Here is a 27,637-nt window from a genome sequence, read left to right as displayed (position 1 = left end):
AGAAAACAAGCAGCTGATATTTATTTGAGGAAAGAGTTCAATCAAACAGTAAATAATAAATAATCAAATAGTGTTTTTTTTCTCATGACATAACAGGAAATTTCCTGAAAATTAAACAAAAATGCTTGGAAGATCTCTTCATACAAGTAATTGTAGTGATAAAGTGAATACAATGCTTTCTGCATCCGTGCAGTTCACCGTGCTGTCACCGCCGTGGCCCCGCCCCCACGGTGACGTAGCAGGGAGAGTGCTGAGCTGAGAGAGGAAAGCAGCTTTAATTGCAGGCAGAGAGAAAAGCCTGCGATGGCTTCGCTCAGGCAGGAGCAGCAGTATGGACTCTCCTGTGGAAAAAATAACAAAAACAGCTCAAACTGGACGCTGTATCATGTCAAACTCACGGACACGGCTATCAGAGCGCTGGAGGCTTACCAAAACCTTAAGGTACCTTTTCTTCTCCTTCCTGTGTGAGTGCGCGTGAAATTGTTTGGAGATTAATTGTCAAAGTTGTCGCGTGAGCTTGTTTTGCCAACTGTTCAGCTGTTGAATGTGATGAATTTTCAGCTCGTATGTGTCACTTTCTTTGCCCCTTTCTTAGTCCCTCTTGTGTGGTCATCCATGTAAAAGTGATTCTTAATGAGAGCAGCTCAAACTAGTTTACAGTCAGTTTACCTTGACTGAATCAGTTGGATTCATGTCTGCATACCATACCAGGACTGAACTCGGTAATTGTCGGGAAACAGAAGCCCATCAGCTGTTTGATGGGAAACGCTCCTCACACTTCAAAGCAGATCCGCCTGCAGCCTGCCAAGTTTTCTAATTGACATAGTATAGGCTGGCTTGACTCATAATTAGTTTCAACAGGGACCGTTGAGGACAAGCAGGCATCATTGATTGTGTAACTTTTGTATAAACACGTTACAGCATTGTGTTTACACGACAGATTTAGATCACTACACAAGACTTACATTCTGTTTTTCTGTCTTTAGGGATCCTTACCAAGTGGTCCATCAATTTGTTTCAAAGGGAACCAAGGGGTAAGTTCATTGTTTTTACTAGCTTAGTTTATGGTGCAAAGTGAGTGTGATCTTGTTGGAATATGTATTAATCAAGAACAGATGTATTTCTAAATGTCATAATAACTTTTAGACCAGTTATCTGGAAAGATAATCACAAGCAAACCTAATATCACAGGCTTTATCACAGTTTAAACCACTCACTCAAAAATGGATGAAGCAGCATAAAACTGGAGTTTTGTTTAAAAAAACAGCAACACATCACTGTGACTTTTTAAGAAGCAAGAATGTACAGCAAATAAGTTCTCCAGCAGCCACAGACGAGCTTTTGTTCATCACACACTGCTGTTGACTCACACGGCCCACCATACTGCAGCTCAGAGGGGAGCTTATAGCGGCTCGTCTCCAGCAGATAGGAGGCATGCAGGTTACTGGGTCAGCCTGGTGACTGTGGAGAGGCTTTGTTAGGTCAGTGAGCGGCGCTGGGAAAAAGACAGGAGAGGAGGGAGGGGGAGAGAGGTGCACACTGTCAGAGCCAGCACAAGGTACAGTTCAGTACAGAGCCCTTAGAGACAGAGCTTGATCTCATTTTAAATATACTGTGTAAATGTGCAGATGTGTTTACATGTGTCTTTTATGTCCTCAAAGATTAAAAAAATCATCTGTTCTAGTCCTGTACTCTTGAACCACAATCTGCATGTAGCCTTAACTTTGTGTGTTGACTTGATTCAAGCAGCTGTGTCCTTGGGCTGTGCGTTACTGAAAACAGTTTTTTTTTTTTATTTGGCGATGGAAGTCACAAGCTGGAAAGTGTTGGTCTAACAACCTTCCACAAGTGTTCTTTAAGTGTTGACCTCTTCAGACCTTATCTATTTTTAAGAAATATTTCCTCTTTCCTCCTGAAATTGAGGGCAGCAGCATCCTTTCTTGTTTTACTTCCTCTCTGTTATTACTAGTATTTTCTGCACAGTTTCTCAAACTGGCTTCTGTAAAACCTGTAAAGATCCCTGAGACCTGTTTGACTGTGAAGGACTTCTCTGCTTAAAGCTGGTAGTAAGAGGTCAGAGGTCAGTCTATTTTCTAGTCTTTTATCTAAAAAAAAATCTGCCGTAGATTCAGACACTGACAGGGAAATGTGTGGCATTGAAAAGAGGAGAAGTGCAACACACACAGCTTCACAGTTCACACAATTATCCTTAAGTCAAGGTTTGTGCAGAGAAGCAGTTCGCTTAAAGACTTTGCTTAATGGTTTTAATAATTTAATTCAATACGTTATTGAAGGATTGGCAGATACACAGTGTTGTGCATGTAACCTGTTCAAATTAAGGTTCAGAAGTTAAACAGATTTTGTAAAATGCTGGTGATTTGTGTCGCTGTTAACATCTGGTGTTGTAATGTGGACTCATAGGGATGTGTGAAGAGTTTCTCATGTGTCAACTTCAGGCTGTCCCAAAAATCAGGGCTCATACTAAAATGCATATTTTTACCTCACAAATAAAGGTGTTTACAGTCTGGTAGAAAAACGGCTTTGGTCTTTATTGCTCATATCTGAGCTCGTAACTATTAAAAAAGAGAGGGTGAATTGGACTCACAGGTGAATGTGTTGTAGCTGTTTTTCAAGAGACCCATCTCAACACCACCTATTAGCTAATTTTAAGATTATCAGTCAGTAAATCGGAGTCAGCGTTTCCACTGTTGACCCAAGTAATCCTGCTCTGGAGCACTGAGTGAGGTCACGATGTCTATGCTTCATTCTGTCCGTGGTTAAATATGAGTTTTAGCTTCACACTCATGACATTTTATGTTGCTGTTTGAGCACCAAGCTACACTGTTTTTGGAGGCCTGTGTCTGTATCTGAGCTCCTCAACATGACGCAGTGTCATCGTTACACCTGTGCTATCATTGTAATGTCTGAGGGATTGCAGGGACTTTCACGCCCCTCCCTGTATTTTGCCCCGTGAGATAAAGTTATTAGCCAAAATGAATGTTTGGAGGTAATTACAGTAACCATAATACTGTTGATTACAGCATGAGGCATCATGACTTCTGTTTGCATTTGCTTTCCCTGTCTGCCTGACTCAGACAGTCATGAGAGTGTGTTTTTGTATGAGTGAGTGTGTGTGTGTGTGCAGAGCTGGCACACATTTTCCTGCAGTAATAGATAGGTAGATGAAATGAACTCTGCCCTGCTAATTTTGCTGTCCCACTTTTTCCATGTGTGTGTGTTTTTGCACCAAAAAAAAGAGCACACCTTATTTGCTAAAGCGGTGTGTAAGCGTGACATACTGAATACATTTTTAGGTGTTAAAGGCTGTGGATGGTTGCTGTTTTTTTTGTGTGTGTTTTTGCTGTGTCCTATGTGGCCAAAAGGCATGATTTATTCATGTCCTCTGTCCTGTCCGGCCTCCTCTGCCTGTTGTGCAGCAGCCTTTAGGACCAGAGAGGATCTCTTGAGGATGCTTTGGTGTGTTTTTATTTGTTTGACTTGCCTGCACATTTCTAGTGTTTGCTTTTTCTATCGATTTGTAAGAGTTTGTCTGTTAGATTTTTTTTCTCTCAGTGTGTGTGTTGAGTCTGCCAATGCAAAGGTCCCCTAGACTCCCCCTCTGCATGTGTTTCCTCCTCTGATTTGAATAACAATGAGCGGGGGAATGCAGGCTGTTTGTTGTCCCCCTCTTTGCATCAGCCAAAATGAAGTGAGTACAGTGGGTCCAGATGTGTTGGGGCCTGCCCTGAGGGTTTGTTTGCATCCCACACAACAGAGACTCCCCTGCTGTGGATCTAATGGAGTGAAGGCTGAGATGTAGCACACTGAAAACATCGTCCATTAAGAACACCAAGTTATTTAAGCCATGACCAAAGTTTGCTGTCAAAACTTTTTATCTGACAAATGCTTTTCACTTCTAATGTAGTTGAAGCGAAAACTGGATCTTGATGACAGATTACTTTGAATTTATGCTCATATCGTTTTGAAACCTACTTCAAAATATGTGGAAAAACAAATGAGGATGTACAAATTCTCCTTAGATGAGTTTTCAGTGATCTCTGTAGTAGAAGTAGACCGATATATCGGCTGGCCGATATATCGGGCCGATATTTGGACATTTGTCTGCAATTTTTGTCTCAAGTGTTTTTGTCTTATTTTCAGTAGAAAATTTCTTTTTAGACTCAATATGAGCCACATTCACCTCATCAGTTCAGAAAAATGTCTTGTTTCAAGTTATTTTAACACAAAAATGAGGTCTGAATTTCTTGTAACCAGTAGAAAAAATCTGCCAATGGAACAAGAGAAAAGTTACTTGTATTAAGACATTATTCTAGTCTCAAGGAAATTTTCAAGCAATTTTTTCTTGTTCCATTGGCAGATTTTTTTACTGGTTACAAGCGATTCAAACCTCATTTTTGTACTCTGATAACTTGAAACAAGACATTTTTCTGGATTGATAAGTTGAAAGTGGCTCATATCAAGTATAATAAGACAATTTTTACTTAAAAAAAAAAAGACAAAAACACTTGATAAGATTTCAGTTTTTTGCAGTGCAGCCTTAGGAAACTTCTAGTTAATGCACTGAATCATTGCAATCACCAACCTTTACACCTTTATTACACTCCCAGTACAACCAAACAAGTTTTACTGGTATCAGACGAGTCTTAGTCCAACACTCAAGTACAGGCCATAGTCGATGAAACATATTGTCTTTATCTCTATGATGTCACCCATTGGTTTAGAGACCACCCATCGATGGCCGTCTCCAGTTTTTTAAATGTCAACTCAACCTAACTTTTGATCCTTCTCCAAACAGGCAAACAGATGGAGCTTTGAGTGTCCATACGGACGACTACAACATGCCCAAACTGTCTGTCAACTCCGCCGTGCCCCTAATTATACGTTAGTATGCTTAAGTCTTAGCCTCTATGTGAGGGATAATGCCTGGTGAGCAGGTGATTGTGGGAAAGAGAATCCATTCGGGGTTGAAAAATCGCTGACTTGTTGTCTCACCCTGTTAAGATTCTGTTTCACATAATCAACAGCTCACTATAAATCAAAATGCATTTAACCCAGCTAACAACTCTAGAGCCCCGTTTACACGACAATGTTTCATCTGAAAACGCTAAAACGCAGCGAAAATGCAGTAAAAAAAAATTGCGTTTACATGTCAACGCCGAGGGACTGAAAACACTGTAGAAGGTAGTGCTATAACTGTCTTGTCCAGAAGCAGCTTCGGGGAGATCTCCACCGAAATAGAGTTGAGCCGATCATCTGGTGTAATGGGGAATACTAAGTGCAAAAGTGGAGAAACAGATGCACATTTTGCATGAAGACAGTCAGCAGATACAGCAGATTGAGCAGTACAAGCCCGGCATGGTGGTTTGTGACGATCCTAACAATGGTACTGTTGTCCTGTTGTATTGCGCTCGCACGAGGAGGAGTGTGACGTCAGTGTATTTCACTGAAAACGCACCATAACACTGTTTACACAGCAACGGTGTCGGCAGCGTTTTAGAAAAATGCCACTCTAGAGGCCTTTTTCAAAAGTTTGCGCTTTAGGTTGAAACGCCGTTTCCGTGTAAACGCGAGGCTGAAACGCAACAAAACTTTTGCGTTTCACTCTAAAACCGTTGTCCTGTAAACGACCCCTAGATGTAAAGAAGATGATTCAAATTATATATCAAGAATTAATTGAGATATAAACCCAAACCTACCTCTAGACCAGACTGTCACATTTAATTTTGATATTAAAAAATAATAATGGAAATCTTAACATTGGAGCTAATGGGTGTTGCTTGTCTTTTGCAGCCAGCCTCAAGTGGACAGTCAAAGAACTGCAGTTTTTTTTTCTGTATGTGTGTGTGTGTGTGTGTGTGTGGCTGACACTTGATATAAGTCGTGGCATTGATTTCAGGAAGGGGAAGATGTTATCAGTACCAGGAACTGTACAGGTTATGAATGCTGCTCTTTGTTAATGTTTTCTCCCAGATCACATTAATCTTTGCACTTTATCACAAAGAGTAGACTGTTGAAGGATTATAATGTTTTGTATGTTTATTTCCCAGATTTTGTTTCATCACCATTTTTGCTCAAAAACCAGAAATGAAAAGCTCCTGCACAAACCTGCTTACATATTTATTTATCCAATGAGAGTGTGTAAAACCAAGACGAGCAAAACCCTCCGACGTTCATCAACCACGGCTTTATAAAAGCTCCCCCTCTCTTTGATGAACCAGCTCGGAGATATGAAGCACATCTTGGCTTGCTGAGGAACCTGTCCCGATGAATTCCCTCATGTGAAAGTCCGCACCATAAGCTAATGAGGCGTGAAAGGGCGTTTGTCCACCCCAGACACACACACATACGAGTTTGCATTTCTGTGGAAGATCCCACCTAGCTTGGGGGGGAAGAGAAGGAGGGGCTTTTTGTTAGACACAGTGGCCCACAATTTGTTGAAGTTGACAGTCTGGCCCTGCGGCCCCTGCCTGAGACGTATCATTTTTGGCATCGCAGGGTAAAACCTCGGGGGATGCTTGTGCCACAGCATCCTTTCTGTCCTCACCCCCTCTTTCCACCTTCTCCTCCTTCATTCTCAAACACTGGAGCTCGCAGCTCTGGCAGCAGCTCTGTCCCTGTGTGAAATTGCAAATGAAAAGGAGTGGAAGGTGATTACAGGCTGGGGCTTGATTACATGCACTGTCTCCCACTCAAGGCAGCCACATTAATCACTCAGTGGCAGCATGTGGATCACAGCGAGAGGGAAGTCACAGAGTAGCTCCAAGCACTGACTGATTGACTCTTGGTTCATAAACACAAAATATACACAAAAATCTCAAGTTTTTCTCCTCATACGTTCCTCAACTCCCTGCCCCTTGTTCGTCCGCTCTCAGCCGCAGACACAGACACAGACACACATTGTGTTTTGTATCACTGTCCTCCATTGTGGCAGGGGGGGCTCATCTTAAATGGCATGTGTCAACTTGTGGCCCTGGGAACGATTTGGCTCTTTTGTTTGGGATGAAGTGAAGAAAAGTCATGTTTACCGAAGTGTGGTGAGGATGAGGGTGGTGTCTGGCTGTCTGTTGCTCTCTGGAGATGTTTGGCTGATAGCAAGACTTTGGCCCTCTCTCCTCCTCACCCTCATGAGCAGGAGGAGGAGGAGGAGTTGAGCCTCTCCTTGCTCACGCTGGATTAACACACACACACACACACAACCACAAACACACTCATACATACACAAAGTTTGCATTAGCACATTGCCTGAGTGACTTGCCTCCTGCTGACACCAGCCAGCGGTGGTGGCGACAGGTTTCCCTCCTCCCTCTCCTCCTGCACCTCCTCCCTCTTCTCCTATCAACCAGAAAGGGGGAAGCAGTGCCTTGGTATCCCTCTCTGGGGCCGAGGAGGTCAGAACAAAAGCTGGCCTGTTTTCAGAAGGCCATTACTCAGGCTGCAGAGGATGTGGAAACAATAGGCTGCATGAGATCTACACCCAGACCTCACATGCGACTAACAGCTAGCAGGAAACATAAGCCCCGTGCTCCAACTGAAGTCTCTCACAGTTTTTCTTCCATCCACTTTGTAGTTTGATTTAACTGGGGGAAAGGGACTGTCTCACCTTGTGTCTTCATTGTAGTGAGGTTGGTTGACAGTGGGCTGTGGCTAAGTAATTCCTTTCACACTTGCACAAAACTCTGGAAAACTTCCCCCAGTTTTCTGCATGAGTGAATGCAATCGCTCAACTTTTACATACTGCCCTAATCCATACATTTTTCTGCCAGCCCCCATAAAAGTTTTAGTTCCTGATCATTCTTTTTGTTTTTCAGTATGTCACTTTTCTCTTTCATGTTATTTCCTTTATACTGCAGAAATGTCAAATTACAGGTTATCTTGAAAAATTGTTAATAGAGCAACACACTTGTTTGCTTGATTGTGACGTCTCTGTCATGTCTTTCTTCTCAAAGGCAACCCCACAAATAAATTAAGCAAACTTCCAGACTTGTCTGCTGTCACAGAAACCCTTTTCACACTGTTTTGCACCCAGGTCGAGCATTTTACTAGAAGATATATATATATATATATATATATATATATATATATATATATATATATATATATATATATATATATATATATATATATATATATATATATATATATATAATGATAATTTTTCTTTGTCTGCAGGACAAAGCCGTAGATCAGATCATATATGGCAATTGTCTACTTTCAGTCTTTCACATCAAATGTTGTAGGAAAACACTGTTTTAAACACATTCTTCAGAGGACAGCCATTGTAAACATTACTCTTCAAACTGTGTACAGAGTGATGAATCAAAAATTAGCTTGATATATTTTGATGAACAGATCTGGAGGGGTTAAGGTCAGGAAATTTTTGGAAGTTCAGTTCAGTTCAGTTTGTCTCAGTACAGCAAACCCTTAGTGTTGTTTCCAGTGATTAATCCCAGGACAGATCCGCAAATTACCGACCCGTACTGTCCCACTTTTTGGGACCCTTCTGTTGGGGTGCGAGACGCACTGATACGTTTGACCCCAGAAGGTGGAGCTCCAACACTGCTGTCCATTGATTGGTAGAAAGAATCGTCACTTACCATGCGACAGCAGCTGCTGTACTTCTCCTGACGGCGCACGGCTTTCTCTGAAACAAAATGTGATTGTGTTTTGTATCAAAGAGCCACATGGCAATCACATAGAAGACGAATTGCTGAATGTCTGCTATAATTTCTCTTTGTTTACTGTGTCATGTTTTTTCTTCTTCTTTAGATTTATTAGCGGGGTACATTGTGTCGCACTGCTATGGTGTCACACTATTACGCTGTTATTGGCATCCAGTTTACACACCACCGATCAAGAGGGGGCACAGTTGGCTTTGGAACAGGCTTTATAGATCCAACCTGTACCAAATAGGGATGCACCGATCCTGGTTCTGGTATCGGGTACCCACAGATCCAGCTCCTTAAAGTTGCATCCTGTATCTGTGGAAGGGGGCCGATCCAGGCAACCAGCCTTTTGCCTTTTTTAACTGGCACTCTTGGCTACTTGATTTGGAATGTTACCTCTGATGAACTTTCTTTTACCGGTCTACAGGGTATAGAAGTTTACAATTCAATAGTAGTTTCTTAAAGTTCTGAAGCATTGTTTTAACCAAGGTGCTGGTAGACATTTTTCTTTCACACGCTTTGCTTTGCGCATTTCGACAGGACCAACTGAGCATCAGAGAGACGGAGGTGGCTCTGGGGAAGCATTGTTTTTACCAAAGTGCTGGTAGACATTTAAATATTTAAAAGTTTTGTCTTTTACACAAGACATGCAGGCTATTGTTTAACAAAGATATCGGATTAGCATCAATCAATACCCAGAGACCAGGCACTGGTATTGCTATTGGAACAAGAAAAATTGATCGTTGTATCCCTAGTTCCAAATTGAACTGAACCACACCAGACCACTTGGTGAAAAATGGGGCTTTAGTGACATGTACGTGAACACTAAGATTTTCATTTTACCTTATTGAAGCCACTCTGTATTAACAACAGATATGATTACACATTAATGCTGGTTTCTGTAATAGAAATACAATCATCTAATCAACCAACTGAGGAATTATTTAACTATAACAATTCTGTGGCATGATCCCACTTAGGGGAAGTGCTCTGGTGAACTATCACAGGGGTCAGAGTGTGTATCTTGCTGCTGTTTCTGCTCCCTATCAGCTGGACTGATCATGTGAGCTTGAGTTATTCAGAACTCTATGTCTACTAGTTTTAAGGAGTGTTAAATTAGAAACTTGTCTTGTATTGTGCACATGTGTAGTAACATAGAAATAAAAGGAAACTTGTAACAACCTGTCATCATCCACTTTTCACAACGTTGGCAAAAAAGTGTCTCAAAAATGGAAGTGGGCACTTCTTTGAGAGATTAATTCGCTTCAGCCTGTTGTTGTACCAAAGGTTAAATAAAGCATCCCCTGTGTGCAGCACAGACATACTCACCGTTGCTGGAGTAATTGTAAAAACACATCACTGCTGTCTATCACTGTGTGTGTATCCACTATTTCAGGTTTTCACCAAATGCCATTCAGCTCAGGGAGAGAGCAAGCAACGACTCATCAAACATTCAACTGCTGCTGCTGCTGCCGCCGCTGCTCTGATCTGTTACATAAGCTGGCGGGGTGAAAAGTTTAAATTTCATGCCACTTTTCCTATTTTCCAACATGACGAATATAGAAAGATTATGAATAATTACATTGGAAGCCTGGGGGACTTGATGTGTGCTGATTTATGTTGTGTATTAAAAGGAGGGAGCGAACTGATCAGTTTGATATGTGGAGGTCGATAAAGTGATGGGGAGCACTGTTTCAGGATGTTTCAGCACATTTGTCTCTGCAGACAGTGAATGCTAAAGGAGATGAAGTTCTCACTATGACCAATAGGTTTCTTTGCATGGTTGTGTTTTGTTGACGCCTGCAAACTTTGAGTGTTGGGACTGTTCGCAACTTCAAGATTGACGGCATTTGATCAAAAGAATCCACGCTCTGTTTACACTGATTTACATGGCACACACCCTGGACTGCAAACATCTGTATAAATAAGACCATTTGGATTTAAGTTCTGTGGATGATAATAATGGAAATTATAAAACTTGAAAGAAGTTGGTCTGTCTGCGTTGAAAAAAAGTGTTGGGAAGTTTGCAGACAAAGAAGCCCCAAACAGATGGACACACTTTGTGTTTGCCAAGAGTAACGCCTGCAAGAGAGATTGATGAGAACAAAGAAAAAAGAGGCAGACGGACAGACTGGTGTTATAAAGCTGGAAAGAACTGGGACAGGCTTGATATTTTCTGTTTACAAAGACGATGTGGAATCATTGAACAGACAGAAGAACCAGGATGAGACTGCTGAAGCTGCTCTAATTAGAGAAGAGGAAGGGAGGAGGAGGGTGACAAACAGACTGGGATGAGACCAGCTTGTCTGGGGGTGAAAATCCAAAATTAGGAGGCACAGGGGCCAGGGTTTGGGTTGGAAGAATCAATTGTTTGTTGAAACACTTGTCAGATTCAGGGTCCTTGGGTTTTGCTTTTGGCCTCTGAGGGTCAGTGAGCTTTACAGAGGTCAAAGGTCAATACACAAGTCAAGGGCAACTTTTATTACATTAATTTCCTAAGCAGGGATTCACTCTAGCAGGAGTATTTAGACTTGACTATCCACATAACTTTATGATTGCTTCCTTTTTCCCCCGTCTTATTGAAGAGTCACGAAGATCAGAAGCAGCCCTCAGATTCTCTGAATATTTGACTTGAAAGGAAGACAATAAATATTTCATTATGCATGGTCAGTTAGATTCTTTTAGTGCAAAGTCCTTTTGTAAGAGCGCCTCTCTGGGTTTGAATTGCCATGTGTGTCTCTTAAGAGAATGTGCCAGCCAGGCTTTTGGTGCGGCTGGGAACTAAAGCGCTTGTTGTAATTTGCTCAGTGGGGGTGTAGGAGTCTGCCCGTGGAGGTCACACAAGCAGCCATCGTACCGGGTAAATGCCAGCAAGAGCTCCTGGGTGCTGCGCATGAATGGGCATTTGAAACAGCAGGAGACCTGTGACGGCAAACGACACAATCGGATGAACAAAGAGTCTGTAAATGATAAATTGTTTGTTATGGTGGAGAGGGATTTAAGGAAATGTCTTCAGATGGTATCTGTAATGACTAAAAAGCTCTGGCTTTTTATCTGAAATCATTTTCTTTTACCTTGAAGAGCCTTTGAATTGTTGCTCGACAAAAATTAAAGTATAGATATAGTGTGTGCTGCCTCAGAGCATTTTAAAATGTGGCAGAAGAGAAAACTAGTTTTTCATATTTAAGTTCTTACATTTTAAGGAATGTTGCCTGTTTCATGTTCCTGAGAATGTCAACAGATTACTCACTAGTACTCCACTGTCTCCCTGTTGTCTCAATACTTATCTGACAATAAATCATGAGAAAGGCTTTTCACGATCTGTCTCGGCTGTTTAAAGTAATGTGTGTGTTTGTGTGCACTGTGCAGTATCTGTCAAGTGGATGTGAACCTTTTATATAAGGACGCGGTCACACTGGCAAACCGTGCCATACTTAAGCACGCTTCAGCCCTAAAGCACGTTTCGAATGGCCAGTGTGACCGCAACCATGCCGAATAAGCACGAATCACTTTACTGCTTTGGCACGCTTCAGAGAGGTGGGCTTCAGCACAGTTTACTTCATGCACGAGCACAAGCACAAGCTCATGGACAGTGGTATGATCCATGACATATGATCACTGCGAGCGCATCTCTCAACAATCATGTTTAACATAGCAGGGGTGTTAGAGGGCTGTGTCGGGCGAAAATGACTTACCATAAGTCCAAAAGTCTCTGAAGTTGTAGCAGCGTTCTCTGTGTCTCACTGTGCTGACTCTGATGAGATCCCGCTTCATGTAAACGGATGCTTCACGATGACATAGGCGGGCCATGCGCGTGTGTGATAGCTGCTAAAGTCTGGTTCATATAGCAGTAGTGTGACGACTGGCTGGTACTCTCCAGCTGGGGAACAGCACTGCAGTGGGCAATTGTGCTTTAGCACGGCACGTTTTTTTTTTTTTTAGAGATGCACACTATATCAGTGTTAATATCAGTATTGGCCGATGTGTAAAAGTGAACCAATATTTACTCATTAGCTGCCAGCCAATTTTAGAGCATCTTGAACGATCTTTCAAGACCCAAAGATATTGTTTTCAATGACTATGTAAACACCAAAACTCACCTAAGAAGAGTGGACCCTCTTCTTTTATGTCTCTCTTCCTGTACTTTTTTGATTGAGTTCATCTCGGGTGCTCCATCCTTTGATCCTCTCCATGGTTGTCTTTTCTCATAATCGCGGCACTCTTTCTCTCTGAACTATGTCAACACATCATCTCATAATGATGTTGTTTTTTTTACTAATACTGATACTGGTAATTATCGGTTATCAGCCATAACATCCATGTTAATATTGGTTATATGTATCGGCCAAAATTTTAATCTCGATGCATCCCTGATTTTTTTCATATCAGCTGATAACGATATTGCTAGCACATAATGGTCGGTTGAAGATGTGCTTGATAAAGCAAACAAAATGTCTTCAGGTATGAATCACAGGCACGATGAAGCTAACCTACCCCAACTTAGTAAGGTTTGCCATTATACTGACATTCTGCTGATATTTCCTTTGAGCCTGTTTTATCATCAATTTTCTTTTGGAGTAGCTTGTGTTTTTGTATTGGCTAGTTATTCTAGCCTTTGGGAGCATTTGATGATCCAACCCTCAGTTTTTTGGGGTTTTTTGCCTTAGCCAGTGCTGACTTCCAGCTGTTTCTCTGGATCCACAGTAACTCAGACTTCACCATTAAAGGAGGATGATTGCCTGAACAGATTTGTAGGTGTAAGGTGGCTCAGGCTGAAAAGCTTGGAAACACACAGAGACATTTGTGAATTTGCTATTCCACATTAGCTGTTAGAATAATCAGGCTTTTAAAAATAGCTGATGAGTATGGCTGAGTGGTCCTTAAGTAAGTTTTATATCTTATCTGTGAAATTTTAACAAAAACTGTCTAATGTGGAGAAGTAATCTCTGGTTAGCTCTCCAGAGCAACAACAGCATGTTTTCTGACCTTTGTCTCATATAAACAATGAGGTATCCAGAGTTAGCTCACAAGATTCATCATGACTGAGGGGCTATTCAGTGATGAAATATGTTATCCTGGATGAGAAACATAAGTTATGTGAAACATGCTGGTCTGGATCCTCGTGCCATCGGAGCTCAGCTGTATGGTTTGTATGGATTCCAGCGTTGAGAGCCAGCGTGTACAGACATGTGCAGCGAGCTGATAAGAGGAAAGGGTGAACATCTGTGTTGCTTTGCTGCGCACTTGCGTCAATTCATCTGAAGTGGCGTTTAAAGTCAAAGAAGCAAGCTCCCTGCTGAATGTTGGCTGCACAGCTCTCACTTAATAATTTATGGAGATGCGACTCACAACCTGTGACGGTATTTGTTCTTTTTGAGTTATGTTCTCTTTATAAAATGGGATTTAAAGAAAGAAAAGTTAAAAATGATCAGGATACATTTAGTTTTTTCTGGTTTTCTGCTCCACATGAGGTTTAACATTTTGGGATTGGCACACAGACTTCAGTTTAGAAGCCACTTTATTAATGCTGTGGGCATCATGCCATTTTATAAAACTAGATGTGTAGAAACCAGTTTTATTAAAGGTCCCATATTATGCTCCTTTTCTGAAGTTTAATATGGATCATCGATGTCTTCATGAAATGGTAGTAACATGTTCTGGTCCAAAAAGCCAATAAATCAAGCACAGCAGCATTGTTTCCAGGCTCTCATAGCCCCTCTGTTCAGAACGCTCTGATTTAGTGGGTGTGACCTTCATATGCAAATGAGCCACCGCTGATACCACCCCGCTCTTCAGCGTCACTGAGAGCAGTGCCACAAGCTCCGAGTGCACAATGTTTAGAAAACAGTGACGCTCGTTTACCGTAACATTACAGGCTAAAACAACAGGTTAACAGCAGCTAAAGTTAGCATCCTGAAGCTAACGCAGAGACAGGGGGGACACTGAGGAAAAGCTCTTACATCTGCTCCACAGCACACTGCATTTAAAATACTCACATTTCCAGGGTCCAAGGTTGGTTGGTGGACGGTTGGTAATGTGCCTGGATTCAGGACCAGTCTATTCGCTAGCCCTCTGTTGTACTGTCTAAAGTTGGAAAAGGAGCCGTGAAGTGACAAGCACACACATGCACAGTTTTACTGAGTGTAGCTGATCTAATCCAAATCCAAGACACCCGAAAAACAACATACACATCTTTACAGTAAGTGTTGTGCAGTACAGTGTCTACTTTTTAAAGAGTAGCTGCTTCTTGGATAAAGCTGCTTTCTCTTTCAAACATACAGGTGGGTGAATCTGAGGATAAATCTGACATTGTGGTCTGAGAATGGAGGCATTAGGGTGCTCAGCAGAAAAAATCTCTTGTGATAACTTGTCCCCTAAAGCTACTCCCCACCCCCCTGAAAAAGATGGCGAGCTGCCCACAGCTTGAAGGAGGGAATTGCTGTGAAACGGCTGACCTCTCCGTTTCAATTTGGAGCCAGTGAAGAATACTTGTGATGACACAGTGGATCTCCTCTGCACGGAGACTTTTTACTCTGAGTTTTAAGTGAAGCACCAAAGAAGCTCATTCCTAGCTCGAGGAGCCTCTCTGAGTATCTGTTTCTCTTCCTTTCTCTCAGAGACTTTGTAGTGCTGAAAATTTCCCACAAAGCTGAGTGAAAATAGTAGAATTCTGCATTCAAAAACATGCAATTACATCTTTTTTAGTGGTCGAATCAGCGTTTATCTGATCCTCATGTCTTCTAATCTGTTATTATATGTCTGTGTGTGAGTTCTCGGGTGCATTTGTCTGCCCTGGAGGTTGCAGCCTTGGCTCTGGTGCGCTCCACTGAGTCTGCCAGGAGATCTCAGGGACGCCTCAGTGGAGCGAACTCTTAAAAACACTGTTTACCCAAGGAGATTTATTTAAAGTTACAGATCGGCACAAAGTCTCTCTCAAGATCTTTAGTGCGTGTGTGTGCGTGTTTATGAGTCTGTTATGGTATTCACACATGCTAGTCATTGAAATTGTGTGAAATCAAGCTGTGTAAGAGGTGGATTTGCGTCATTGTTCCCTGAAATCCTTTCAAAGGCTTCCGTAGCTTAAAGTATCTCTTCATTTCTGTTTATCTGCACTGCTCATCCATCGCAAACTCAGCACTGTAGCCAGACAGCTGCACTGAATGTTCTCACACGAGTTCTTATTATCGCACAGATAGGTTTGTAGCCCCAGTGACGCTCATGTCATGCATGAACATTCCTCCTAAGTCCCTGGAGGAAGATTCACATATGCGTCATCTGGATTTAATACACTTTTCCTGACCTCTGAGGAGCATAAATCAGATATTACACATCCATACTCAACAAACAATAAGGAGAGAACATTTGTTTTTATGATGTCATGTTTTAATCACTTACATTTACTGGAATATGATTCACTTTTAGATGCACTCAGTTTGAATGTGTGGTTACAGCTTGAGACAGATCAAGTGAGCTGAGTGATAGAATAGAATAGAATAGAATAGAATAGAATAGAATAGAATAGAATAGAATCCAGCGTTAGCTCTGTTAGTCATGCCTGTAAATAGCATGATGCTACTCTGCCCTCTGGTATTCCCTTTGTTGCTGGGTTAGCACAGCTAGCTCGTCCATCTTATTGGAGATAGATCTTACGTTCCCAATAATGATGGATGGAAGGACAGGTCCATGTCGTCACTTCTTAGCTCACACCTGAGAACCATCATGTTGTCCTCACCTCCTTCTCCTCACCTTGTGGGAAGACATCAGGCCTTGCACCAGTTAGCATTGACATGCTACAGGCTGCTAACAGCTAATTTCACAGGTAAAAAATGCAGCCATGGTTACATGTAGGATCTCCAGACAAACACAGGAGAAAAAGTAGTAAAAATATCACTGAAGACACAAAAAGTTTGGTGTCCATGACCAAGAAGTGAATCATTCAAATTAATGAACAATTTACAAGAAACGGACAAGGAAGAGAGAGCTGCTGCAATAGGCAGCCACAACCAACAGGGCGGCGCCTAGCAATGATGTCTCTCCGGAAGTTCTTTGGTTTAGGATCAGATTTGAAAGTGGCACAACCAGCAGTCAGGGTGCAAAGTACGGTGTCAGTGTTAATATATTTGTGTTTCTGTGAAGTTTACAGGAAAAAAAAAAACTTGTTACCTAAATAACTCTCAGAGGAAGAACCCTTTGATTTTCAGAAATTCCTCCTCACTTACTATCACTGCATCAAAATATGACCTCAGCACATAAAATAATGCATATAAAAACCATTTATGTCCTGAGTACCGTCATTATCCAAAGATAAAATGTACCTACAAACAGGTGGTTTCAGACTTTGAGCATAATTTCATGGTGAACTACTTTCAGGCTGTTTTTACTACATTTGTCTCGCTCCGTTCCCTGCAGTGGGTTGTGAAAACATTTTTATAATTTATGTTGATGACAAAAACTTTGAGTTGGATGCCCCTGTGTTCTTGGCTAATCCTCATTTGGCAACACCAGGGTTTGATTTTAAAAATCTGTTGAGTAGATAATTGCTTTCCCTCGTTGTTAGCTGACAGCTTAAAAGAAACATAACTCAAAATATGTTTGAGAAACACTGAAAAGTATTAAACGGGCTGGCACCAGGCCTGTGAAACAATGAAACCATTCTCTTATGATGTGTGTAGAGTGCACACATCCACATAAATCTCAAACCAAAAACTTTGTCTTAACATGAGGCTGGATATAACTTCATCGTGCTGTTTGTGTCTCGGTCAGCTGTCTTTATGATTTTAGTGAAATCTGACTGTGTCCTACTTTTCTCCACAGTACATCAAGATCCCAGCTCCCACACCAGAGTCACCTTCTGCTATTCGCGTTTTCTCCTTCTACTTATCGAGCGACAGCAAAGATCAGCCTCAGGCCAGCTTTGACTGCATCCATCAGTATGTTTTAAGGTACGAGGTACACAAGTTGAAGCTTGCTGTGTTTTAGTTTCTCGAGTCACAAACTGATGAAAAATTATCTCAAATTTCCTCATTTTATTTTACTTGATGGACAAACAAGAGTCTTTGAGAAATATTTACAGTAGATGTTGCTTCTGCGACCCTGCGTGATCTTTTCTGTCATGTAAGGTTGAAGCTGTGTCGTCCTTTGCTTGGCCTCTGTCCCACATCTTAAACGGCATCTTAAAGACACAGTTTCCTCACTGATTGTTGTATACAGGATGGGGCCATCGTGATTTTCTATATATATGTTTCCGGGCTAACCCTATCATTACTGCGATGCCTTGTTTATGTATGAGTGTATATGCTTGGAAACAGAGGGTTATACTCTGTTTCTGCCTTTTGCTGCCAGATGGCTCGATGTGGTCTGAACTCGCTCTGGCTCCTGTCAGCTGCTCCAGCCAAAAGAAACAGCACAAAAGGCAAAGAGTGAAAGCCAGCTCTCTTTGCAGTCACATTAGTTTAAAAATATTGAGGATAACGTGGATAAATCATCTCTGGTTAGGTTTATGATAATGCTCTGACAATTAAACAGGGTTATACAATAAGACAAAACTGACTTGTCATCACCATAAATCCTCCTGTATTTTTAGCTCCAGTGTAACACAGGTTCAGGTATTTAACTTTTTTACTTTTGTCCAAGATGATCCTTGTTTAGTAAGTATGCAGGCTGGAGCCAAGCTAATCCTGCTGGTTTTCCACAGGCTCTGTCCTGCTTTGAACCAGGATATCTGGCTTTCTCTCATGGAGCTATATCAAGCCTGTGACATAACATACAGTAACTATAGACCTGTCTTAGCCAGATCCTACCACAAAGCCACTTTATGCTGCATGGACTCAGAGTTGGTATGCAGCTTTAGGCTAGCTTATGGCACTTTAGCTTAACAGCATTGACTGCACAGCCCACAGAAAGACCAGAAAGAGCCCACGGTTCAACGGGTCTGTGTTTGTGTTTTGCAGTGACGGCCGCGAGCAGCTGGAAGGTCAGGGTATCATCCAGGACAAGATCACAGTGTGCGCCACCGACGACTCGTACCAGATGACCCGTGAGAGGATGTCTCAGGTGGAGAAGGACAGCTGGAGCCGCTCGGCCATCGAGATCAAACCTGGCTCCACTCTTCCAAGTAAGAAGTGACAAAAACAAAGGATGATCCATGTGTGGGTTCTACCTAGGGATAGACAAACAGCGTATAGCTTGATAAAAGGTAAAGAAATATGGTGTAAAAATATGGACATAAACCAGTAAGTACAAAAATGAAAGAATAACATGCTTGTGAATATTTACCTTTTTTTTCTGAATGAAAGAATAGATTTCCAATTAACAGGCAGCATTTGTAGGTGAATAGATGATAAAAAAAGTCACTCTTCTCTCTCATACTATTGTCTGTACTGTGCCTCTTTTTTAACTCTCTGTCTGAATTAGAGAAGAGCCAAAGAGGTAAAGACAGCTTAGTCAAGCCATTAGCCTCTGTCTCCAAACTTTCAGAGGCATCTTCTAAAACCAATTCCTTTTTTACTTAACAAAAAGTGAAGGAAAAAGTTATTCAAAAAGTTTTTTCTTTTTATAATTCATTGTTTGGCACTTGGTGAAATCACAGCTCTGAGGGAGAAAAAGTTCACAGAAGTTTTCCACATCACTATGAAAAGTTGCTGCATCTCCTGAATTTGACAGACTACTTTCTTTTATTATTTGCCACAATTTTTTTTCTTGTGTTTTATTTAACCCTATTAATCAAGCATGTCATAAATCGATAAATCATATGAACAGAGACATTGCCTGGCGAGCTACCTTTTTTTTTCCTTTTACCCTGTTTTTTTCTTTGCCAACCTTTGCTGTGGTTACGCAATAATGTTTCTTGGCCCCCTGTTCGAGAGAGCTGCAGCTCCAGGGAGGCTGAAACTCTGGGAGGTTTGACAAATTTAGACTGTGTGGATTGTGTAACGTCAGGTCTTTAGGTGAAGATGACTCAGAAATGTATATGCCCTCAGGGAAACATTTAATAACTTCTCTTTACGTCCCTCTTTCAGGCTCAGGTGGGGCTCCTGAGCACAGTGAATATTATCTGGCAAGCTTTAACCGATAGAGTCCACACCTGACACTTCACACAGCCCATACTGTAATCCTTACATAAGTCTGTGTGTTTTTATTATGGTTAACAGCTGTAAGGAAACTAATGATACAGCACTGAGGTGTTATCACTTGGCAGGACATACTTTTGTGGTTAAAAGGAAAGCCTTCTTTTCCTGTCCCTCTCCCCCTCGCTGACCTTAAAAGCACAGATTAACCTGTAATGGGATTAGCACAGAGAGCTAGCTTTCACTGCTCCCATCTGTCTGCAGCAGAGATGTAAGCAATGATCAATGGGCTGTTTACATCTGAAGACAAATGGCTGCAGGCCAGTATGTGCATGTAATTTAGCCGTAAAGGTTAGAAAAAGGTACTCCAATGAATGTTTCTCCATTACTCAGGTGGTTGTAAGGAAAGTGCAGCTGAGAGAGAATGAGGGTGCAGGTTAAAGAGGCAGAGTCTGGACTGTTGTTTTCTGTTAGTTGATGCTTTAAAGACACATTTCACTGAGTTCATAAAGATTTGTTTAATTCCAAAAAGTCAGAGTTCATCCCCAGTTTCATTTTTTCACAGCTGTTTTTCTTTCTATCTTTTTTTTTCCAGGTAAATGTGTCAAGTTCAACAAAAGACCAGCTCCTCTGTCCTCTGTGCCGGACAGTAGCTCCTTCAAGTCATCCACCAACAACCGCAGGAACGGTGCCATGACCACTTCGACCCAGAAGCCCTTGAGGGAACGAATCATCCACCTGCTGGCTCTAAAACCCTACAGGAAACCAGAGCTGCTGCTGTGGCTGGAGAGAGAAAGAGGCAGCCCCAAGGACAAGGCCGAGCTGGGTGCCATACTGGAGGAGGTAAAGAAGGAAGAGTTGTCTTTCCGTGTGTGTGATAAAAACAGCTGCATGCTCACACGTTTGTAAACACAACTCAGAAAGATTTCCTTCTTGTGAGTCTCTGTAACTTTCTAAATGAATTTTCATTAGTCTGTCATCTCCAGTGCATGGGTGTGTGCTTATTTACTTTTTTAAATCCACTTGTGCAGGTCGATGTTTGTTCATGCATGAGTTCTCTGAGTGTAACTAGACAGATAGTGTAATTGTCTCTGCCCAGGTTGTGATTGTAGAGAGACAGACAGATGTCATAATCAGAAAAGGTAAACAGAAGAGATTAGAGAGAGGTCTGTGACATTTGGATAGAAACAGATTCACAGATCCTTAGACACTTAGACACTTCGTCTAAGCCATGACAGTGTTTACATTTGACCCACTCAGTGCAAATACAGTTTTTAAGTGAAACTACTTTAAAAAACATTTATTCTTGTTTCCACACAGTTTGGAACCAGCAATTATAGTGTGCTCTGTGGATGAGATCATAAAATAAAGACTAATAGGAGTCTCATCGTGTGGTGTGCTGTATTTAAGGTGGCAAAGGTGAACCCCAGAGACAGCAGCTACCTGCTGAGAGACGACTTCTACAGGCACGTCCAGAAGGACTGGCCCGGCTACAGCGAGGAGGAGAGACAGCAGATCAGCAGGCTGCTGGCCAGGTGGGTCAGACGCAGAGATAAACCAGATGAGGATACTGTTAAAACACGCTGATAGTTAAATCTTTCCCAGTTAAGGATAGGGATACGATTTTGTCAAAACCGATGCCCTTATCGATTCTGCTTATCAGCCTGATTCTTTATCGATTCCTTTATCAATTCCTGTTTTGAATTTTCTGGGTACAAAAAGTAGCTTTACAGGTTTGCTGTGTCAACAACATTTGATTGAGTTTATACTGTAAGTGAATAAAATGTAATTGGTCCCTGAGTCTGGATATTCCTGGGTACAGAAACAGGTTAAAATCGCACACAATGTGACATTTATGTACTGTGTTGTAATATATTAATAATTCAAGTAGGCCATCTAGTGTCTCAAAGTGGTTATAGCAATGGTTTAAGTTGTTTGGAAGCTTTCCGTAGTTATGAAGTCAGACATGAGCCTTTCAACTGCCTGTTAGCTTTTGACATTTGAAACTCTCAGTATTTTTTACAAAGAGTTGATGTGATATGTTTCTGTGATGAAAGTTGAAATTCTATTCTGAAGCTGAAGTTATACTGATGTATGCTAACTGCTAGCATATCAATGCAGTTTCCCATATACGTTAGCATCAAGCTTGCGCTATTTTGTTATTTTGGTAAATAAGGTGATTTATACCATTTCAAATGTACTGAATGTGAATCTTCTGAGAGAGAGTAATGTACATTTCTTTATGAAGTCAGTTCTTCAGTAAAACTTCAAGCTGAAAGCCCTAAATCAGAGTTTTCTTGGGAAACGTTATCTAACTGCTGAGCTTAGATAGCTGCAGCAGACTGGTCGACGTAAGACCCGGCGGCTCCGGCACAATGTAAAAAACCGATAAGGGAATCGTCGATGGATTGAAACATTTCATATCGATTATCAACAGGAACCGGTGTTCGATTCCCATCCCTATTCTCAGTGAATATACCGCTGGTAAAATCTGTCATAAAAGTTGAACAGGACTACTTTCTTGTCACTGTGGTGTGATATGTTTCTCACAGCTTTGGGCAGAGAGTGGCTCCAGTTGTTATCTGCAATCTTTCTCCCCTCTCACTGACATCTTCTTCACACACTCTGTGCGGGTGATAATGAACTCTCAGAAACACAACATGTCTGTACTTGCTGTACTAAGAATTTGTTTCATATTTATGCTTAACTTTATCACTTCTCCTGTACACACAAAACTTTGCAGAGGTGCCTCTGGAAGCAGGAAATTAAAAGTTTCTGATTCTCACATGGATAATCTTATTGGACCCACCTTTTCTCTCTGTTTAACAGAAAGCTGCAGCCGCACATAGGCCACCAATCAAGGAATTCTCAATCAAATTCATCAACACCCAAGACCTCAGAGGAAACGGTGCTAAATCCAAGCACAGCCAAAAATTCTGCATTGGTAAAACGGCTCATTGTTTTTTTATTTAACTTATAAAACAGTCTGATTTTCTTACAATTCATAAGTGTAATATTATTGCATGTTTTATGTGATTAAGACAGTTTCATCTGTTGCTCTTTCAACAGAAACGTCCAGTGCCTTTTGACTCATCAGAAAGGCTCGCTACGAAGAGACAAAGACTTGTGGACCAAAGGTTGCAACAGCAGCCCTCAGTAAATGAACTTCAGGCCAATAAAGGACACAACAGTACAACTCATTCCCTCAACCCCAGTTTCCACACAAAGACTGAGTTTCAGCATACGAGTAACCATACTGGTGGCCACAACAGCTTTCCTCTAATGCACAAACTGTCAAGCCCGTCTGATGCACCTGTTTCACAGAGCAAAGAGCAGGAACCCAAAGTAAGCAGCCATCAGCCTCCTCAAAGTGACTCTGACTGCACTCACCAGCAGCTTGCCAACAGCCAGCACAAAAAGAAGAAATCTAAAAAGCACAAAGACAAAGAAAGAGAGAGGTTAAAAGACGATAAGGGACAGTGGATGGAGAGGAGTCCTGATCTCAAGCAGAACCTGGACAAACTGGACAGTAAGACCCTTTTTGTGACTTTATTAGTGTCAGATATTTCAGGATGAGCTTTTGGTTGACTGAATCAGAGAGCTCATTTCGGTTCAATCTCCAAAACACTCTTCTATGACTGACTTCAAAACAAAAAGTCATAACAAACACATTCAGACACACTCACAACTTGCAGATCACTTGTGTATTAATACAGTATTATCTCATGAGCAAGTGTGTGTTTGCTCCCGAGCCGATCTCTCTTGAGTCCTGAGTGTGTTTTGTGGCTGATTGACTCAACAACAGCCCGAGTAGAGCTCTGGGTCTCTGAGCTGACATGTCTCCTGATACCCACGAGCTCATAACGTGTCTGTACAGAGGAACACACTCACACACTCACAACAAGTTTTGCTAAACAGAAACACCTAGCTTAATGCTCAGACAATGGCAAAGTGTCATGTCTGAACTGGCTCAACTTGAGCTAATTTGATTTTCTTTATCTGTTTGTCTTTTGTTTTGCAGATCCTGACATCACACATGTTGTGGCCTCTGAGGAGAAGCCTGATTATGTGATGTGAGTGAAAGAAACTTACTCTGACATCTTTTGTATTTTCTGTCCTTGTTTGTGCTTTTGGAGCACACTGGAATACACTGAGAGTTTTTGGCCAGTGAAATATGTGTTTGTAACAAACAATGAGCTTGAACTTCATTATAACTGTACGGTTAAATTCAAGCTTTGACTTTTTCTGAATATATTGCTGTTATTTTTGGTACAAGTGCTTCTTCTAAGGTAGTCCTTAAAAAGGCCTGTAGCGGAACACTCGAAGAGTACGGTCCAATGCTGCCATCTAGTGTCAGACAGTGGCACTACACAAGAAGAAAACTACCAGCAAGGTAACTTTTTCCTATTGGTCTCTGTATAGCACCTATGGCCAGATAATGAGTTTGGAGCAGCGTCAGCGATACCAGGAAGATTTCTGTGCAGAGTACGATGAATACAAAGACCTCCACTCCCGCATCGCCACCATCACTCACATGTTTGTTCAGCTGGGGTCCAAGATCAAAAGTTTATCACCTGGTACACAAGAACATAAGGTACACACTTAATATACTACCGATCTAATACAAGGCTCACAGTACTGAATGGTAATGCTGTTTCTCATTATATAAATGCATGCTAACAATATCATAATTTGTGCATTTAGATAATGGAAGACCAAATACTGGAAAAGTACAACAAGTATCGTAAGGTGAGTTTCTTGGTTGAAACCTCTCAAGAGTCTGTGCTGTGCACTTCCTTAAACATTCAACATATTTTTAGACCTGCAGCTTAGTCAAGCACAAAACTGAGAGGACATCCCAAATATATGTTTCAGTATTTATTTGTGGAAAATTTTAAAAAAATATGACTTGGAGTAATGATTTTAATTAACTTTTTAAGAATTCTACAGAAAAAAGTTACACAACTTTTATCTGTAATTATCTTATCAAATCTCCCTACATTACATCGATCAAAACACTATGTTTTTTAGCCAGAGCACATCAGTATAACCTCTGAGTTTAAATATAAAAATGTCAATTTATGAAAAATAGTTAAACTTAAAGTGGTCAGTTTTACTTAAGTGCTCCAGAGTCTTGTTAAATGGTCATGAGCCATGCAATAAGCCTGATCTTGTATAGTCAGCAGGTAGTTATTGTTCTTTCCCCTGAATGGGAATAACTCTTAAACAGTCTGTGTATGATTGTTCTTTTTAATCATTAAAAATACATTTCTCTGTTTTTTTTTTATCATTCATATTACAACTATTTTACTTCTTATTTTCCACAGAAGTTCCCAGGCTATCGAGAAGAGAAGAAACGCTGTGAATATCTCCATGAAAAACTGTCCTACATAAAACAGCTCATCGTGGACTATGATGTCTGTCAGGCCTCGTCATAGCACACGATCTCCTCCTTGTCACCTGCTTTGCATAAAAAAAACATATGCACCAAAAAAAGGATTTTATTTGAGACTGATACAACAACAGAGACTTAAACTGCTGGGGTATGACGCTGAGGCACTATTTATATAAACCACATTTTAATCTAATTTTTGACCTGAGAGCTCCAACAAAGAAACCAAAAATTGAGACTTGGGGAATCATCACTGTTCATCAGTTTGTTCTGAGAGACATTTTCCTTGTCAGTGTAAGCCATTTTGTCAAAGATGTGTTACATGTAGCAAATCTTACTTTTAATCTTTAAACACCTGACTCCAATATGCTCCAGGCAAGTTTGCCCCTTTCTTGATAGAAACTTATACATTTTCAAAAAGGAGCAGCAAAAAGGGCAAACTTTTCAATTCTTTATCAACATTTCTCAGCATACATGAAGCCCTCAGCACAATAAAAAGTGCAACTTTTTCCAATCAGATCCAGTTTTCATATCTGCTAATGGATGTTTTGAGATTTTTCCACTGACTAAAGTCACAGTTTCTCTTAAGATTTTAGGAATTTTTATCTTAAAGGAATGCTGTTCTAAAGAGGTCGCTGCATTAACATCAAGGTATCCAAACTTGACTCAGATATTTTCTCAGAAGACACTTGTTTGTACTGCAAGCAAGATTATCTCCCTCAGAAAATAATATTTATAGGGTTCAAGAATGTTAAAATTGATGTATTAAAATGTATACAAGTTGCAATATGGGCAGTAAAAGAATTCTATTTTATTACATTTCAGAGCTGGGACTAATAGTTCAGGCAGTAACTTGTCTGGAGCATCTGATTTGAAGGAGTCAAAATCAAATGTCAGAAAAAAATACAAGTACTTTAGGAGTTGTAGATTCATGCTGTCTAGTTGCAAACGACTGATAAAAAAGGACCATCAAGGGAGCATTTCTTCTCTTGAGTCATTACTGACGCATTTTCATTTAGGCGACAAGTCTATAGTATTTAAAGCAACTGAAAAACAAGTGTCTTCCCCTCTCATTTCATTGCTTTCATTAGATCTACTTATGTATTCATTTGAAGCCACCTATCAGTTTAATCTGAATGGTGTCCTCGCTCAGAAGTGTCAGATCTTGAGATCAAAGATTTTTGTAGAGAAGAAAAAGCTGGTTGGACTGGATCAAAGGTTATTTATTTTTATTTTAATGTCTGCTGCCCTGATAGAGGCAGAAAGTGTTTTGGTTGAAGCTGCTTAAAGAGCATGTGTAGCTCCCACTTGATTCAACATTTACTACTTATTCTGGATCTGAAAATTTTCACTGTTAGGTGAGAAACTCCAAAGTGTCCACACTGTTATTCATAGCTGTATTTTTCAACTTCTGTCTTTGGAGTGGACAATGACTGTTTTGTTCAACTTTTAATTGTGGGAATGTGCAGCCATATTGCTTTGAAAATTGAATCCATAACAAAATAGCCTGCTTTGGTCCAGTAGCTTGCATCGGTTCCCAGACAGTTCTTTTTGCACTAGAGCCGTTCTGAGAGAGCGGGAGGACAACAGTTAAAACTTCTTTTGAACTGTTATTTCTCATCATGGATGCAGTTTTTTGTATTGACTGTTATCATACAGCCAGTGATGGAAAGCCTTAAGAAGACTTTTTTTATAAGACAAAAACCTCACACTGCCAACATCATCAAGGACTCCTCACCCACACACACACACTCCTGTAATCTGCCTTACATTACGCTGATCTCTTACATAAACACCTCTTTCCATTTCACTGTCAAACTGATGCCACCAGTGGCTTTTTCACACCTCTGAGTACTTTCTGAAGACATATTTATGAAGTTAGAAAATAAAGTGCACAGGTTTTAACAGGCTCTGATGGCATCTTATTTATCTCTGGTACGCCAAGTAATCATGGTCAGGTGTTTGTCTGTAGGACTAACACTTTGTTGAGAGCATGGAGCAGTTAGGTTGGAAGGTTACCTTCACTTACTATCGCTAAAGTTCAAGCACAAATACTCCCTTGTTGAAATAATGCTCAACAACACGCACGCAGTTGGGGGGTTTCATGAAAAGGTTTTTGAGGAAACAGATGTATTAGTTTCAAGTTGTTGCTTAAAGACCTTATCAGTTGAGATGCTGAAAGAATCATTGGTCTTCAAGTTGTTGCATTTCATAAAATATTTGCAAATTAATTTTATTTATCTCATTTAAATCTTTATTAAACGTTTCATTTTAAGTTCATAAGTTTTGTTGTGGACTTGTGCAGAAGATTTACAATGGACCTGGCACAGAAGGTGTTTTTATGTAGCCTACTGGGTAAAGCTTAGCCACAAAGGAACCGGAAAAAAAAGATTTCTAAATGAACTGCATTTAACAAATGTATACATTATCTTTTCCTGTTGTGCAAGGTTCAAAAGAATAAAACATCAAAGTGTCTTTTGTCTTCATTTGTATTT

The 27,637-nt window shown here is 40.8% G+C and overlaps 1 protein-coding gene across 1 annotated transcript; it reads left to right on the top strand.

Annotated features, from left to right (window-relative positions):
• Nucleotides 1-285: 285 nt before the first annotated feature.
• LOC141788267 (RNA polymerase II elongation factor ELL2-like) lies at nucleotides 286-27,633 on the top strand. Its single transcript, XM_074667160.1, has 12 exons — nucleotides 286-441; nucleotides 987-1,034; nucleotides 17,499-17,626; nucleotides 18,635-18,798; nucleotides 20,346-20,593; nucleotides 21,161-21,285; nucleotides 22,580-22,694; nucleotides 22,820-23,279; nucleotides 23,772-23,823; nucleotides 24,173-24,344; nucleotides 24,455-24,499; nucleotides 25,078-27,633. Exons 1-12 carry the CDS (start codon nucleotides 304-306, stop codon nucleotides 25,186-25,188), a joined length of 1,806 nt encoding a protein of 601 aa, XP_074523261.1. The 5' UTR covers nucleotides 286-303; the 3' UTR covers nucleotides 25,189-27,633.
• Nucleotides 27,634-27,637: the final 4 nt, after the last annotated feature.

This window comes from Halichoeres trimaculatus, unplaced genomic scaffold, assembly GCF_033239565.1.
Source record: "Halichoeres trimaculatus isolate MK-OKI-2021-1 unplaced genomic scaffold, fHalTri1.1 fHalTri1_scaffold_3, whole genome shotgun sequence".
NCBI classification, from domain to species: domain Eukaryota; kingdom Metazoa; phylum Chordata; class Actinopteri; order Labriformes; family Labridae; genus Halichoeres; species Halichoeres trimaculatus.
This window is presented reverse-complemented; position numbering and strand designations above follow the sequence as displayed.